This window comes from Gallus gallus, chromosome 1, assembly GCF_016699485.2.
Source record: "Gallus gallus isolate bGalGal1 chromosome 1, bGalGal1.mat.broiler.GRCg7b, whole genome shotgun sequence".
NCBI classification, from domain to species: domain Eukaryota; kingdom Metazoa; phylum Chordata; class Aves; order Galliformes; family Phasianidae; genus Gallus; species Gallus gallus.
In genome coordinates, this window is record NC_052532.1 from 24,764,081 (window position 1) to 24,780,849 (window position 16,769).

At 38.6% G+C, this 16,769-nt stretch overlaps 1 protein-coding gene across 4 annotated transcripts in view; it reads right to left on the reverse strand.

The window, feature by feature from the left end:
• The window catches only part of CFTR (cystic fibrosis transmembrane conductance regulator), an 84,025-nt gene that overhangs the window by 48,783 nt on the left and 18,473 nt on the right, over positions 1-16,769 (reverse strand). For all 4 annotated transcript variants that reach the window (XM_040700270.2, XM_015275972.4, NM_001105666.2 and 1 more), the window contains exons 4-11: positions 15,658-15,873; positions 14,676-14,765; positions 12,938-13,101; positions 12,439-12,564; positions 9,786-10,032; positions 7,685-7,777; positions 6,959-7,141; positions 3,274-3,465 (exon numbers count right to left, since the gene is read on the reverse strand). In XM_040700270.2, coding sequence (XP_040556204.1) covers positions 3,274-3,465; positions 6,959-7,141; positions 7,685-7,777; positions 9,786-10,032; positions 12,439-12,564; positions 12,938-13,101; positions 14,676-14,765; positions 15,658-15,873 — 1,311 coding nt within the window. The remainder of the gene's footprint in view (positions 1-3,273; positions 3,466-6,958; positions 7,142-7,684; positions 7,778-9,785; positions 10,033-12,438; positions 12,565-12,937; positions 13,102-14,675; positions 14,766-15,657; positions 15,874-16,769) is intronic.

A 16,769-nucleotide genomic window follows, 5' to 3' on the forward strand; every position in this document is an offset into this window, starting at 1 on the left:
CAAGACTACTGAAAAATTGATAAATGGTGAGGACCACTACTTTGTGCTGATTAATTTTATCTTCATTTTAGAAGATCTGTTAAGTTATGTATTCACACTGCTTACTTGCTAAGATATTCCCTATTTCCCAAGGAAAGATAAAACCAGAAGGCAGTGGTAGAGGATCAGGTTCCCCTTCTACCTTTTCTATGGAATGCTTTTTACTGTGATGTTTCATAGTAGTTATCATGTAACTAAAATGTATTGGCATTCGAGTTCAACATTATACATGAATAAGGGTGAGCCTAGACACACTAGTCTCTTCATCTCAACTCCAAAGTAGTCATTCTGTTGTTCTATCACCTTCTACTGCTCTTCTCTTAACCTTTGTCCATTTCCAAATGCCTGTAATTAGAACCACGGGATTTTAACTCCCCTGATGTCCTACTTTCCCTGTAAGGAAAAGTAACATCAAGAAATGTAATTATGAACAAGTTCTGAATCATTTTACACATACAAAGCAGGCTTTGCTATACAATCGTTCCTTAACTGGGGAGCCCAGAACTGAATACAGTACTCCAGATGTGGCCTCACCACAGCAGAGTAGAGGGGGAGGATCACCTCCCTCAATCTGCTGGCCACACTCTTTTTGATGCACTCTAGGATCCCACTGGTTTTCGTGGCCACAAGGACACACTGTTGGTCCATGGAAACACATTCAAAATAGAATTTGAGAACTTTTTTCATGCTTCTTCAGCATTACACATATATAGAGAGAGCATCTTCCTGAAATTATGACAAGTAGTCATATGACCTTTAAGAGTCTGTCCAGAGGAGGGCCGCAAAAGTGATCCAAGCAATGGAACACCTCCCCTTGGGAGACAGGCTGGGAGAGCTGGGGCTGTTCAGTCTGAAGAAGAGAAAACTTCAGGGAGATCTGATAGTGGCCTTTCAGTATTTTAAGGAGAGCTATAAGAAGAAAGGGGACAGATTCCTTATCAGGGTCTGCTGTTTTAGAACTAAGGGAAATAGTTTCAAACTAAAAGAGGGGAGATATAGATTGGATATAAGGAAGTTTTTAGTGATGCACTGGAACAGGTTGCCTGGAGAGGTGGTGGATGCCCCATCCCTGGAGACATTCAAGATCAGGCTGGACCGGACTCTACCTAGTACCTGATCTAGCTGTAGATGTCCCTATTCTTTGCAGGGGAGTTAGAGCAGATGACCTTTAAGGATCCCTTTCCACTCAAAAGGTTCTATGGTTATATGATTCTGTGTCCACTTGATCACTGGGTCAAAGGAAATGGCATTGTCTTCCTCAAACCACTTTTCTTGTGAGCATGGAACTTGAAGGAAAATCCCAATTAGTCACTGTTGAGAGATGTATTTTAACTGACTTCCAGCATATGTGCAATAAGGAAACAAACTGTGTTTTATCACCAAATCCTGGTCCAACTTGAAGAACCCATATAAGAGACAAAATAAACGGTCTCTTGCATTCAGGTGCACTATGTAACTACCTACACAAATCGTAGAGAAGAAGGTAAAGTGAGCTCCCTTAGGCAGAAATTCTCTGGTATCCCTTCCTCCCAAAGAACAAAAACACAGCCATAAATCAACAAAACATTAACTCTTCTTGTCATAATAACACCCTAAAAAGTGCACAATGGGAAAGAAACTAGGAATTAACATTTGAACACCATCCTTAAATTTGCTATACTCAGTCCTACTTGATAATCTGTAATTCAGTGCTAATGAGACTAGCAAGTATAATAATAGTAACAAGGTAATGCATTTGGCTTAATTCCAGACCATTCTGCCTTCTCTTCAGGCCATCCCAATTTATTCAGCTTCAGTACAGAAGAAAGTACCCTTATAAATAACAAACTTGGCCTCAAATAATGAGCCCTGCTAGAGGTGAAGCATATCGTTCAGCACAGATCTGCACCCACACAGATCAAAGCTGGCTTGACTGAGCCTGTTTGGAGAACAAAGGAACTCCAGCCTACTGAGACACTGAGCCATCCTACCAAAACAAAACACCAAGGTATCATACCAGTGCCAAAACACTGAGCTCGCTCATCAACACCGAAACATCAAGCTAGCTCACCAACATAGCCCACCAGCACCAAACAAACCCATCATTAAAAACCTTCAGATCTAGCCAAGGCCTGGACTGGAAAGCCTTCTCGGGCAAGGAAAGTTTCAAACTGCTGCAAGACGTCCCTTGGAGATTTGGCATTAACTACAACTTTTTAAGTCTGGAATTAAAGGACTACTCTCTTCAGAATGCCTGAAACAGAAGTTGCTAATTCTCATGTCTTCAGAAGCTTTCAAAGAAGATTTCCAACAAACCACAATCCAAACACAGACTGAAATGGCCATAAACACGTAAGAACAGATTACTTTATCGCTTGACTATGCCCTGCTCTGAGATAAAATGCTGTAACCTCATCTTATTTTTAAACAGAGTGGCTATTGTTTTCTTGCTTGACTGGCACTAAAGGAAAATGTTTCACTACGTAGCCTAGAGAAAGATCCTATTCAGCACAGTTAAATATTTATTGTTTTCATCTACATGCTCCTGAGAAAACACCTGATCTTATGGCACAGCAATAAGTGTGGAAAGGCCTAAAATGTTGGGTCCTTTTGTATACTGCAATGTGAAAAAGTGTTGTTTCTTACATTGCCCTCTGGTAACATCAAACAAACACAAGGGCATTCTGACGTCATTGCAGACAACACATCACATAAAGATTGACCCTACAGTAATTTCCAGTGTGAAAACTTATGGCATTCACACAAAGAAAAGCACAACCTCAGTCAAGACCTTCCTCCAAATAATTCAGGTTTCTGGCACAGAGATTTAATTATGCCCAGAACATTTCTTGAGGTGCACAAGGAGATGAGCAGATTAATTTCCTAAAATTTTAACAAAGAGTATTTTCCATGAATAAATAATGTAAAAATAATATACTAAGTGTGAAAAAATGTAGAAACAATACTTTTTACATCATTTGTTAAATATTAATACATTTGCCCAGATTCTTAACTAGCAAGGAAGACTGAGAACACAGGAACCTTATAGTACCTGAGCCAACTGATTTAGCTCCTGTTATGTAAACTCCCAGAACCAGCACAATCAGTATATGTCTGAAGGAGCTGGCAATAGGCTGACTTGTAATTCTACAAAATCTGAATGCCAGGATGAATTATTGTTTACTTGAAACTGTATTCCCTGACTTTTATTATTATTTTTTTACAATTAGGTCTTAAGAGTTCTAGATGACTGACCTCTTCCAGTTGGCAGGCTTGGATGACACTCTTGTATCGGTATTCATCATAAGATACACCAAAAATGATGTTTTCTTTGATTGTTCCAGGCATGATCCAAGAGACTTGAGGAGAGAATGATATCCTTCCACTGTGTTTAATTTTACCCTCAGATGGCTCCAGTTCTCCCATTATCAACATCAGAAGAGAAGTCTGAAAAATTACGAATGGTTCATATATCAGAGATCTGTACAACCACAACAAATGCTAAACAAAATAGGAATCACTTTAAAATAATAAGATGGTACTTTTGTTCTGTAAAGAGTGTCCCTACATTCACTGATTTAGTACAGGTCACGATTACTGGAGATTTTCATGGTGTGTGTGGTTCTGAAAGACCCCTCAACAGAGAGAAATTTATTCACTGAACAAGAAAAACTGTATGATAGCCTATAAACAAGGCATGCATCTGCAAAAGTATGCACTTTAATTAAACTTCTAGCACTTTTAGAAGGTAAAAGTGTGAGTATCTGTGGGAGATATATGGATGTCAGGTATTAGAATTTATGGTGAATGTTACTTGATTTTTAACATCACTGTCTATTTTGCTTGTTCTTTGTACAACACAGTTCATGTTTACAACCTTGCTAATGTTTATAGCCCCTTTTCTGTGTTGCCTTGAAAAGTGTGATATCTCTGTGGATGCAATTGCTCACCAACTGCTCAGTCTTCTCTATAACTGTTAACTCATTTACGTGAATACATGACCTATGCATATTTGCTATTTCCCTTCATAAAAGAATTGATTGCAATTTCAGCACTAACATGTTATAATTTCAAAGTTAATCAGTAGCTTGTAGTAACCTTGTCACACATCACTAGCTACTTGATCAAAGAACAGAGTTGAGAAATACAAGGAAAAATATGTTACAGAGGCATTCCAGTGGTGTTCTTATCACAAATAAACAGTCAACAAAGCCGGGACATAACAGCCAAAGATCTAAAAATCTATCTAAGACACAATTTTATGTTCTCAAGCAAAGAGATCTTTTCAGAAGTTATACAGTATGCAGGGGGAGTATAATGAGACATCTTCCCATCGTACCAGAACTTGAATTTTCCAAAAAGCTGAGTAAGAAGTTTCTGAACTTGCAAAGGATAATCTCTTAGGATGTTTTGAACACTGGGTGTGGAGCTACAATATCTTATGTCATATTCTTTAAAGCTAAAAAAAAAAAAAAAAGACCAGAAACATCTACTCATGAAGCTGTTTTAAAGAGCTGATATCAGGCTTCATAGCACAGAGAGAAGAAATAAGTACGCACCCTGTTCCACAGGCCTGACAATTCATAGAATCATAGAATCATAGAATCACAAGGTTGGAAAGGACCTACAAGATCATCTAGTCCAACCGTCCTCCCATTACCCTTGCTACCACAATCCACTAAACCATATCTCGTAGCTCCTCATCCAGACACCTCTTGAACACTGCCAGGGATGGTGACTCCACCACCTCCCTGGGCAGGCCATTCCAGTGCCTGACCACTCTCTGAGAGAAAAAGTTTTTCCTTATGTCTAATCTAAACCTCCTCTGGTACGACTTGTAGCCATTTCCTCGGGTCCTCTTTGTTGCCTGGGAGAAGAGGCCAAACCTCTCTTCATCACAACCTCCCTTCAGGAAGTTGTAGAGCGCAGTGAGGTCTCCCCTGAGCCTCCTCTTCTCCAGACTCCCTCAGCCGCTCCTCATAAGACTTGTGCTCCAGACCCCTCACCAGTTTTGTTGCCCTTCTCTGGACACGTTCCAGGGCCTCAATGTCCTTCTTGCAGTGAGGGGCCCAAAACTGAACGCAATACTCAAGGTGCAGCCTCACCAGTGCTGAGTACAGGGGGATGATCACCTCCCTGCTCCTGCTGGCCCCACTATTTCTAATGCAGGCCAGGATGCCGTTGGCCCTCTTGGCTCATTCCTGGAATTTGCAACACCATCAACAAGAAAGAAACCCCTACACTGGGAGGATGGAAGGAAAGGAGAAACTTCTTTTGTTGGAGGGCTAAGTGTTAATCTTATTTTACATTTGCCTTTCAGATAATATTTAATCTTTTTATCTTTAATGCCTGGAAAAATGCAAATTTCTTGTATGTATATAATTGCTTACAGCACAGTGTGATCTGAATTTTCCTGAGCAGCTGAATAAATGGAATATATAAACAACCTCCTACACTAATTAACATTTTTGTATTACAAGTACGAGCTTCAGCAACAGCCATCTTAGATTAATGAGGACTTCAGCAATATAATAAAATTCTTCTGATAATTCAGAATTATTACAGTAAAATGCATACCAGCATATCAGTTTGAGGACAACCTCGTGTCTTTTGTATTGGTACCATTTTTGAAAAACAATATTGAAGCCTTTACCCTTTTGAAGTTGATAGGTCCTCTGCCACTGACTTCAACAAACTAAAGACTTCACACAGAATCACAGAATGGCAGAGACTGGACAAGACCTCTGGAAGCCGTCTGGCCCAAGACCTGATTGCTCAAATAGGAACACCTAGAGCAAGCTACTCAGTACAGTGTCCAGGTGGCTTTTGAAAATCTCCAGAGAAGGAGCCTCCTCATGCAAAAGTCCTGATCAGTGAAAGTAAAGGAAGTCAGAAGACTTTCACTAATACTTTGTTAAATGGGAAAAGTTGCCAAATCCATAGTTAAAGTTGGGTTTTTTTTTTCCCACGCTTGCTCAGAAGGCTCCCTGAAGATCGAATACTTTATCTAATTCCATATAACTTAAAGTGAATAAAAGTATTACAATTCAATGTATTTTATAAGGGACGTGGTTTAGTGAGAACTATTGGTGATAGGTGGATGGTTGGACTGGATGATCTTCTGATAGCATCTTCTACTATAGTATCTTCTATGATCATTCTGTGATAGTATCAAGGTCAATTGGATGTGTTATCTGCAAACAAAATGCATTTATGACATTTTCCAGATCTTAGATAATGATTTATCTAAACCTCAACTTTTCTCAGTACTCCTTCAGTTTGACTAGCATCTCCCCAGACCTGTCCTCCAGGCTTTCACCTGGAACAGAAAGCCTGGGCTCGAGCTAGGTACTGAGCGATCTGGAGCCTATATGATGAGGTATGTCACGTATCCAGAGTATGCATCATAGTTACTTGGGTAGTTAGTGTCATGTTTGTCAGATTACTGACCACTTTGTTCTCACATTTTTTCCTTAAAATTTTAGCAAAGCAGAAAAAAGTCCTGCTTTCAAACACACTGAGCAATCTGTGTATCCGTGTAACGTTTTTTAGTTCACTGTTTAAAAGGCAGGGAGATGCTCATCATGGTCATCAGCTTAAGGTTACAGTCTGCATTACTCCTGCAAAGCTCCTTTTAGTTCCTATGGAAAAAATAGATTTGTAATTTAAGTTGGTATTTCTCTACTAAGCCTATCTCCTTGTATGTACAAAAACTATCCAGCAGACTCCTCTTCACATTAGCCATGGAGTAAAATTTAAAATAAGTATGGGTCGTTTTAGTGAAATATATTTTATTCATACATTCCTCCAGCAGCTGCTACTTTTACAGAGAGCACAGATTAGCACAAGTACATTAACAATACCGGTAACAAGGCTGACAACACAAAAATATTCCTTAAAATTAATAGGACTTTTGTTGAAACAACAGAAAGAGAAATACCTTGCCTGATCCAGTAGATCCAGAAACAGCTAATAACTCTCCTTTCTCGATCTTAAAATTTATATCCTGAAGGACAGGTGAAGCATGAAGGGGAAAATTGCTGAAGAAGAGATTGTTGTCATTGCTAGGAGCTTTGCTGTTGTTGTTTTCCTGTTTTGCTTTTACAAAGAGCTCTCCAATTCCCTGCAACATACATATTGGTGTGCACAAAAAATGAACAGAACATACACATGCAGACACGTATATCATACTATAGACTTACGAAAGCCTACGGACTTACTTTGCTGACATTACTTTTCCTATCCATAACCAATTTATTATATTCTTAAAATTGTATCTATTTTAGCATCTGCACTGTACTTGCCCCTAAATATGCAAAATATCCCTGTCACTGAACTGGTTTCTGATATTTATACATGCCAGACATTGACTTTGGTTTCAGGCTGATTTAAATTTGAAATAAGTTACAGGCCTTATGATTTACTAAAAAAACCTATTCCAGTGTTTCTCCACTGTGGATAATTTGCTATTAAGTGTTAATTACTTGCCACATGTTCCTTGCCTGCAGATAGCTGAAGCCAGTTAAAATGAAGGTGTGTGGTCTGCTCTTATTAGAGAACAACGAGCCAAATTTTGGTAAATATATATATTTATAATATAATATTTTTATATATATAGAGAGAGAGAGAGTCTGTATTTGAATTTAATTGGAGTAAAAGTACAAACCTCATCCCAAAAAGCTGTTACTTTGTCCACCTCAACCCCAGTTGTTGTTAGATTATATTCCAGGGCCTTATATTCTTCTTTTAGCAAGAAATCCTAGAAACACAGTGAAAGCAGATTAAAGGAAATGGAAAGAGATGACAGCCAGTCCCACAGAGCAGTGCAGACTTGCCAATGCTGAGCACCAGTTAACATTTCTGATAGTGCTACTGCATTCTCGCGCCCTTGTGCGAGGCATAAATGCAGCTTGTACAGTGTCTTTCACATTCAGAAAGAAATGTTTGTTGAAGCTACCAATTCTTACATTGTTAGTGGGAATATAAGCATGTACGTATTTGCTTCTGGTTTAGAAAGAATATCAAAACATAGCATTTTGTTCGCTTTCAGGACTTGTTTTGGGCAGCATTAGCCGCCAGCCTTAATCCTTTTCAAATAAAGCTTTGTTTCTGGAGTGGGATGTTGAAGGTTACACTGCTAAACAGTGAAACTAAGCAGCTACAGGCTGCTGACTCACTGTTCCAAAACTGAAAGCTTAAATGAAGTTAAATGATGTCTCTGTTGGCACAAAAGGCAGATGAATACACAAAAGGCAGAATGACATAAGGTCATTTCAAATGACAGAGATCAGCAACCCTACATGTGTTATCTCTGGGATAACATATGCAAAAAATGAGTAAGTCTATATTAGTACAGGAAATTTAACTTTCCTGTCCCTTTATTCTGTCAAGGTAATGCAGTCTGTAAGTACCATCTCCTCTAAATCACCTTTCAGAATTATATGGGACCAGGTACGATTGCCTTGGTGATACAGTGGACAAACAAAGAGGAGATGGTAAGGGAGAATATCAGTCAAATTCTCCAAACTGATGAATAAATTAAATCACATAAATGTATGTACAGCTTATTCATTTCATTTATGTATGCATATTTCCTGTGACAAATAAAGGGAATCAGTGTTTGGGGATTCTGCAAAGTCTTTATTTGGGTCTGTAGCAAATCTATCACAAAGAGATTATTATTTATGAATTCCAGAGGAGCCATCTAGCTAATATCCCCAAAGACAAGTGTCCAACAAAGTAGTGCAACAACTGGGCTTGCCAATTCTGTGAAAAAGCATTGGAAGCACTCTTCCAGGAAATATGAGAGACAGGATGCCTCCACTAATGCCTAGGGAGCCTGGCAACACAAGCTCTGTGTTAATTGGGATCCAACAAGGCAGCCTCCTGAATGTCAGACAGACAGGCTTAAGGTTAGACTCTTGAAATTTCTACCCAGTTAAAAATCAGAAATATCAGAAAAATCCAATAGATGCTTTTTATTCTTTTTTACAGTTCCGAGTTCTGATGAAGATCTTTAAGTAACATACTGGGTATTTCTATCATGCTAGAAAATAAAAAAAATATATTTTATTGGAAAACATCTGCAATCTTTTTTTAAAAATTCCTAAGATTTGGATTCAAAATAGAATTCTTTCTCTGAGGATTGATTACAAAACAGCAGATAAAACAGAGGTCATGAATGTTTACCCTGAGCTGACTCTGCATATAAGCCTCTCACGCTGGTACATGAGCAATTGATCTTGGTAGGTAACGTAGGCAATAATTAGTAGACCAGTACCTTAATTATGTTTACTACTCATAATGAATGAGATGCACATTTGCATAAGCTGTACAATCTCCTGCTGTTCTTGCCACTAATAGCTAGAAAAACAGCAGGTTTGTGATAGCAACTACTGGAAGCTGTGCTATGTAAAACACATACTAATTTTGTACTTCCTTCTCTGAAGGGAAAACATCTCTTAAGTACCAGAAAGTATAGTTTTATTAAGTCCACCTATCCTGCAATGAAGAAAAGGCTTAGATGCCTCTGTTTCAAAACAAGCAATTGGCAGGTAGCATAAGACTCCTGTAGTTATGCTGCCTGGGGAACCATATAACAATATCAGGACTTATAATGACATTTCATGGTGTATAATCAAAGCAATAAATAGCATATTCGGAAAGTCTGTACAAATGTCACGCGCTTTTGTTGATCAACTGACAAGATAACGTGCAATAAAGAATTAGCTTACGTACTTGGGAAGGTTGAAGTGTGGGCACCCTACCTGTATTTTGTTTATTGCTCCAATAGAATCATACCAGGTCTGCACAGACCCAGGAAACTGCCTGGTCACTGTCATTCGAAGAACAATGCAAAAGGAAATAGTGGTAAATATTTTTCGGAGAATAATTCCTTTAGTCACAGCATATGGAACCACAGCTAAAAACACCACAAAAAATCCTGAAAAGAAGAAGGCTGAGCTGTTGAAATATCTCACGTAAGCAGCTTTTCGGGTTAGCTTCAGTTCAGTTCTGTTAAAAAAATAAAGAAATAAACAAATAATTAGTATCTGATTGCACAGTTTACATCTTACAAATTTTTGGATAGAACTGCTGGTAAAACAATTTACCTAGAGACTCATTCATTTCTGTTATTTTTTAGGTATGCCATTAAAAAGCGAGATTCAAACCCAATTTATATTAAAAAAATAATTGCAGCTGCATTTGGGCACCCATCTTCAGAGCTGTTAGACAAAGTGACAATGATCTATGTAATGATTTAGATACTTCATAAGTCACAACCCATTATAATTCCTGATACAACCCTCCAGAAGCATCTAATGCTCCCAGAAATGTCATCCCCTTCTCATCTGGTCATCTTGATATGTAATCCCCTGGGAAATCAGATACTCCCAAGTGTCAGATTTCCTAGACACAACCATAAAAACTCCAAGAACAATCTACAATTCAGTTGTAGTGTCGTCCCCTTTTGCAGACCATCCTACTAACAGCCTCACGCAAGAAATGGGGTGTCAGCTGGCCTCAACTGGAAGAGGTGGAAGGCAGGAATCAATCTTCCCTGCTGAATCTCAGTTCACAGAGCATGGATGGTCAACAATGCAACTATGATTACGCCTAGCTTCTTCCACAGCATTTATGCATCTTACAGAGAGCTGTTAAAAAGTGGTAAAGCTTTCTTTCGACCTCATTCACTTCACATTTCCAGGCACAAAGCGGCTCAGCTTTTCCTGAACACAGGCACCTCTACTTCAATGAAAGATAAAGAGTTTTCAAATCCAGAGATGGAGCTAGGCCCCAGTCAAGGTGCCCATTTGCTGGGTGAGTGCTCTAACCACTAGGATGTTCCGCAGTTCACAGTCACATTGGTGATGGCAATTGCTGGAATTGCAAGGCTGAGCATCACAGTCTTATCTTCTGGCATTGAGACACTGTCTGCATGCAAAGTAAGATTTTGGGGTTGTGTGGGACCTACTTTCAGCTCTACACTGCATGTGCTTGAGATTTCCACATACATCAGTGTCCTATCGCTTTTGTCAGCCAAACTGTTCCTGGAAGTCCCAGAAAGACTGAGCTCAGTTAGTTTAGAATCAGGGTGCCTAGCACCTCTTGCTATGTCTGTATTTCACAAGATAGGCCTGAAGAGAGTAGTCAGGCATGCGTGTAACCACCACAGCTGTAATCGTGGTCCTGGAGAAAGAGCCTTTTACATGCATAATACATGCATAATAGGGTAACAATTGAATTCCAGCATTACAAAATTTTCTATAAATTATTGCAGTAAATATAAACTGTAAAATGGTAATTGTTTTTTCAGGTTTCTTGACCATTTTGAGGAACATATATATCAATCTTAATTCATTTCTTCAGGATTTATTTAAAAATGTGGTCTGAAAATTGCTAAAAGTAATGCACAGTACTAGTGGCACCAGCTCAATCCCAGCCCACTTCCACCCTAGAACTGGATCTCCAGGTCCAGATTCAAATGAGGTTTTCTCACATATTTTACAGCAAATTACTGTAATGTTGAGAACTTTCTTATTCCGAAGGTTGCCTTTCAAAAGACAGCTGAAGAGGGTGTTTGTTTAATAATACAGTTTCACCTCTTTTATTTACATGATAATACGATACTTATATTTCTTTTATTTTCTTTTATTTTACCAATCACACACCTGGCACAGAATTCTAACGTTCCCTAAAGGACTACAAACACTCTGCTTCATGCAGCGCCACCTATCAATCAATGTCACTTTTCCTCCCTTCCCCCAGGACTCCATCAGCACTGAAGTCCTCCTAGCTCTTAGCCAACTGGGTTAGCTCTTTTACCTCCTTTATGCTTCAGCTCTGCCAGTTCCAGTTCAATCCCGATGTTAATTGAGAAGATGAACACCACACAAGACTTTCCACAGACAGTAAATGTTAATGTAATTGTATAGAATGAATACACGGAGCTGTGATAGTGTACTCCTTGAACAGATTGTGTGGCACATCTAAACCTAGCTCCATTGCACTTCTCAGAAATTACTGCAGAGGTGTCATACTGTTTCCTCCAGCACAGAAAGGGAAAGTCTATAAAGCCTTAAGTAACCATTACAAAAGGGCTTTTTACTGTAAGCTGAGGATAGGTTTGGCCAGAAACAAACACAGATGCCACAATTGTTTTATCTGTACAAGCTAACCACTGAAATACCATTAAAGCAAACGAGGAAGCAAATTAAAAAAAAAAAAAAATCATCTCTACTGTGAATTTGACAAATTGGGGAAAAGCAAGCTGTAGTGTTGGAATGCGTGCTTACTTTATGGAGGATTAATAGTTGTGTGCTTTACTTCTAAACTAACAAGACTACAGACAATGTGCGCAGTCACTTAACATTTTTTTCTGAACACGTAAGAAATGTGACTAACAAATAAACCACTTACTCACGGAGGCTTTCAATCATTTTTTCCATTGCATCTTCCCAGCAATAGGCTTTAACTGACTGTATATTTTCAATTATTTCTGAGGTGATTACAAGCCTCTCGTTGATCTTCCCTGCCCTCTTATCCCTACAAAGTAAAAAGCCAGTAGGTTAATTTTCATCTATTTCATCCTCTGTAGTCAGCTTATATCCCATTATATCTTATGACATCGCTTTTCCTATATACTTATATTTAATATACAACTCACTACCAGCAGAACTATAAAGTATTATCACCATTTACTGCATGTTAGACATTACCTTTTTTTTTTTTTTAAGATTAGATAGCTGCTGCTAAAGGCGTAAAGACTTATCCCTACTTTTCTGACACATGCAACATTCTTCAGATGCTAGTTTTGTAACAGTGTCATAACTAGAGGTCCCAAGTCAAGTGCTATAAACCTTTTAAAACAATGTTTTTCGGGAAAACACATTAAAATCCTTTAAAACAGTCTCATCACCTGTATTTCATCATCATTTGTCCCAGCCAGGCTTGGAAAAAGGCCATAACTATTAGAAAAGCAAGTCCAGCGAATGCAGAAGCTTGTAACATATCCCAGAGCAGTCCCATCAGTAGTGCCACTTGTAAAGGTGCAATCCACACAAAGTGAGCCAGAGCAAGACCCTGCAGACAACCACAGCAGAAAATAATAACAATGAAAATTACAGATTGCTCTGAAAGCTACATGAAAATGAAAAGTCATTGTAGTGACACTGAAAAATGTAATGAGGGATGGTACAAATATTTCCAGTAGTAAAACAAGTTCATGAGGGAGGACTTGTGATTACGAGCACATAGCATTCTGGGTCTTAATAATGACGACAGCACAGCAATACATATTCATTCCACACCTAATCTTTGATTTTTGTAAGGCAAAGTTCAGTACACAATTATCTCTTCGGTAGGTATGCATGTGCATGAGGGAAAAAAACAGCTTTGTAAAGTAAACAGAATTTGCCATTGACACTGGCATTTTCAATCGTTGCAAGATGAGAAAAGTACACAAAAGATTTTTCATAGTGATTTAATCTGATATAGAAGGCCAATATTACTGTAGTGAAGAGATGACTTGTATGAGTGCAACAGATTCAAAGGAGACTGTTGCCCACTTCAGCCATGTTCCTTCAGATTTTGTACTGAAACCTGTTGTCAGGCTGAGATACGGAGCCTTCACAGAGCTCTGTGTAACAGCTACACTGATGCACTGCTTGAGCACTTGTCCTAGCTCGCTAGTGATGACTCATTCCTCTATATAGTAAAATAGTGCATAAAGTAGATATACCAAAGACACATGGTTGGAACGGTAGAGTCCCTCTGATGTCAAGTTTCCTGTTTCTTTCAATGGATGAAAACCTCATACTATCAACAGAGCAATTGACAAACTGAACAACAGCTTGTGGAGTTTCAAATCTCCAAGCCATTACCAGGGATCTACCTCCATGTCTTTAATAAAAGCTTTTGCTTTGGAAGTATTGGAGGTATTGACTGAGCAATAGCATAGGCTGCCCAAAGAGGCTGTGGATTCTCCCTCCTTGGAAATATTCAAAAGAAGCCTGGACACAATAACCAGCAGCCTGCTCTGGTGGCTCTGCTTAAGGGGGGAGGTTCAGCCAGATGGCTCCCAGAGGTCCCTTCCAACTTCAACTATTCTGTGACTGTGTATTGTCTAAAAAGGATGTCTTGGAAATGATTCCTAACAAGGTCTTACATCAAAACTTGATTAGATTTTTAAGGAGAGTAGGTAATAATAATAACAGGATGCTGAACATCATTGTTTGTTTAACGGCAAGAAAACCATACTGGTTCACCTTATTAGAAATATACAGTGTTCAGGAAAAAAAGACTGAAGGATTGGATGAGCAAGTTCTGGCTGCTATGACACCAACTGTGTAACCCAGAGGTTTTCTGGTGGATTCTCATTGAACTGTAGAACAAGAATGTTTTTACGGTATGCCTGGTTTTTAGGTTTCCTTTACTCATCAGCACAGGAGAAAAACAAAGATGTATGTATTAGAACGAGCATTTCTGTGACCAGATGCCAAAATGTAATCTTAAGACAGACTTCATTTTATGTTGAGGATGAGCAGTCAGAGCAGTCTGCTGTTCATCCTCTTTTCTTCCTTAACGTTTTTCGCAAGCGGCTTGAAATACTGCATTTGTATTTGATGGATCACTGAGTGCTTAAAACAAGAACATACCTCATCGAATTTGTTCAGATTGTTGGAAAGAAGGCTGACCAATTGTCCAGTACTTATTTTATCTAGAACTTTGCTTGACAGTTTTAAGGTCTGTAAAAGAAAACAAAACCATAGGAAAACGGCCATGTAGCTAATTCTATAATATTGAATAAATACAAATAAAAATAACAGGCAGTTGTACAGTAGTATAAAAAAAAACTCACTTATCAGCTTCATGATATTAAAAAAGTCTCCCTAAATTTGTTATTTATGTCACTTGAATTCAACTTAGCAATTAAACTGCTGTACAAATATTGATTTATTGACTTAGCCTTTGCTTCCTGTTGCATATTTTATGTATACAGATATACATGCAAATACAAGTTTTAATTAAGCACACACGCTGTGTGTTGCTGCACATCCTCAAAAATCTCCTATTGTGCCTATCTAGACAAATGTTTTTGAAAGGTGTTTTTGCAATGAGCTTTGTTCTAGAACAAATAACAGATTTGCTTATATTAGCTGGTTTTGGTATTAGCTGGATTTGGTAAAATCAAACATGTTTTGAAATCTTCGGATTTGTGAACATGGAATCTGTTGATTCTTCATGAAATAGAGATCTCACATAGTAACACTCAAACTCAGTCCCTTCTAAGTTATACTTATTGTCTAAACCTTCATCTACAATTCTCTTTTGAAAATAGCCACCAGCACACAATATTTCCCTTGTGACACACGAGCAATCCAGAAGCAGAGTGCTACAATTAAGAGATCTCACCACATATCCAGCCCATCTGAACTCACGTAGGGGCTGGCTTGAGTCAAAACAGCTGTAAACTTGTATTTAATTCTTTAAACATAGGAGAAGGACAGCTGTCAGAAGCTAATGTTAATCACATTCATCTTTTGTGTATTTTGTGTAACCAAACTATCAACCTTTAAACAAATTGGCCTAAATTGGTACGGACTGAAGTTTGGTTTTAAGTGTAAATGAAACAGTTACCTTCTTATAAATCAAGCTAAACAAAGCTATTCTTATTTGCATCCCTATATGATGAAGTCCAAATATAGAAGGGTGTATGAGCAGCGTTCTCACAAGGAAGAGAAGGCACAAGCCAATGCCCAGGTAGTAGGCTATGGATCTTTCAGAAGAGTTGTCTGGGTCATAGGAAGCTATTATTCTTCCCAGCAGAAGGGGCTGCACAGATTTGGTGACCTCCTGAGGACAGAAACAAAAAAAAAAAAAAAAAAAAAGAATTTTGTTTAGTGTATTTTTCTTTTTTTTTTTTCAAATTGATAAACTGTAATTTCAAAGCCTGCCAACTGAGATTCACACATAAAGGAGGCTTGTTTTTGAGCAAACCACAGAGACATCCAGCAACTGAAAAGAACGGACAGCTCGCCGCTCTCTGTGATGCTCCTGCAACTCCACCAAAATCTACTTTTTACATTTTGCTGGCTGTTTTCTACAGAAATGACAACAGAGATATTAGCTTCCAGATTTACTTTTCAAAGGTATTACAGATTCGCCACAAAGTATGATTGAATCCAGCTTTGCAAGATGGATCTCTCTTTTAGCCGCTGGAGAACAGTTCTCAGTGTGTTTTACTGGACCTATAGAAGACAGGAAGACTCGTAGGTCCTGAAATAAATACTAAGATAACAACACAGTGAGAATACAGCTAAAACACATGGTAAATAGGAATAACAACAAAAGTATCAATTGGGATCATCCTGCTCAACACCTCTAGGCTCTTGTAACCAGGGCTGTAACAGAAGCAGGATGACAGGGCACAAATGGTGGGGGAGGTAAGTTTGATAGAAGTCCCAGGGAGAAACCAGGAACTCCTGTCCTGCCAGCCCCAACACTTCCCATCCCAGGATGAGTAACATGGCAGAGTATCAGAATAGGAGACAAAAAAGGTGTAATCACGCTGAACTATAAGGCATCCAGCTGATCTGCCACCATAGCCTGCTGTTACATTTATCCACAGCCTCCTTTTCTGTTGTAATTAAACCTCACTATCGTTATCTCACATCTGAGTTACATTTTCATTTCTTCATGCCCTGATTGTCCTTGTACTTTGGTCCCCCCAACCTCTTCCTTTTCCATCT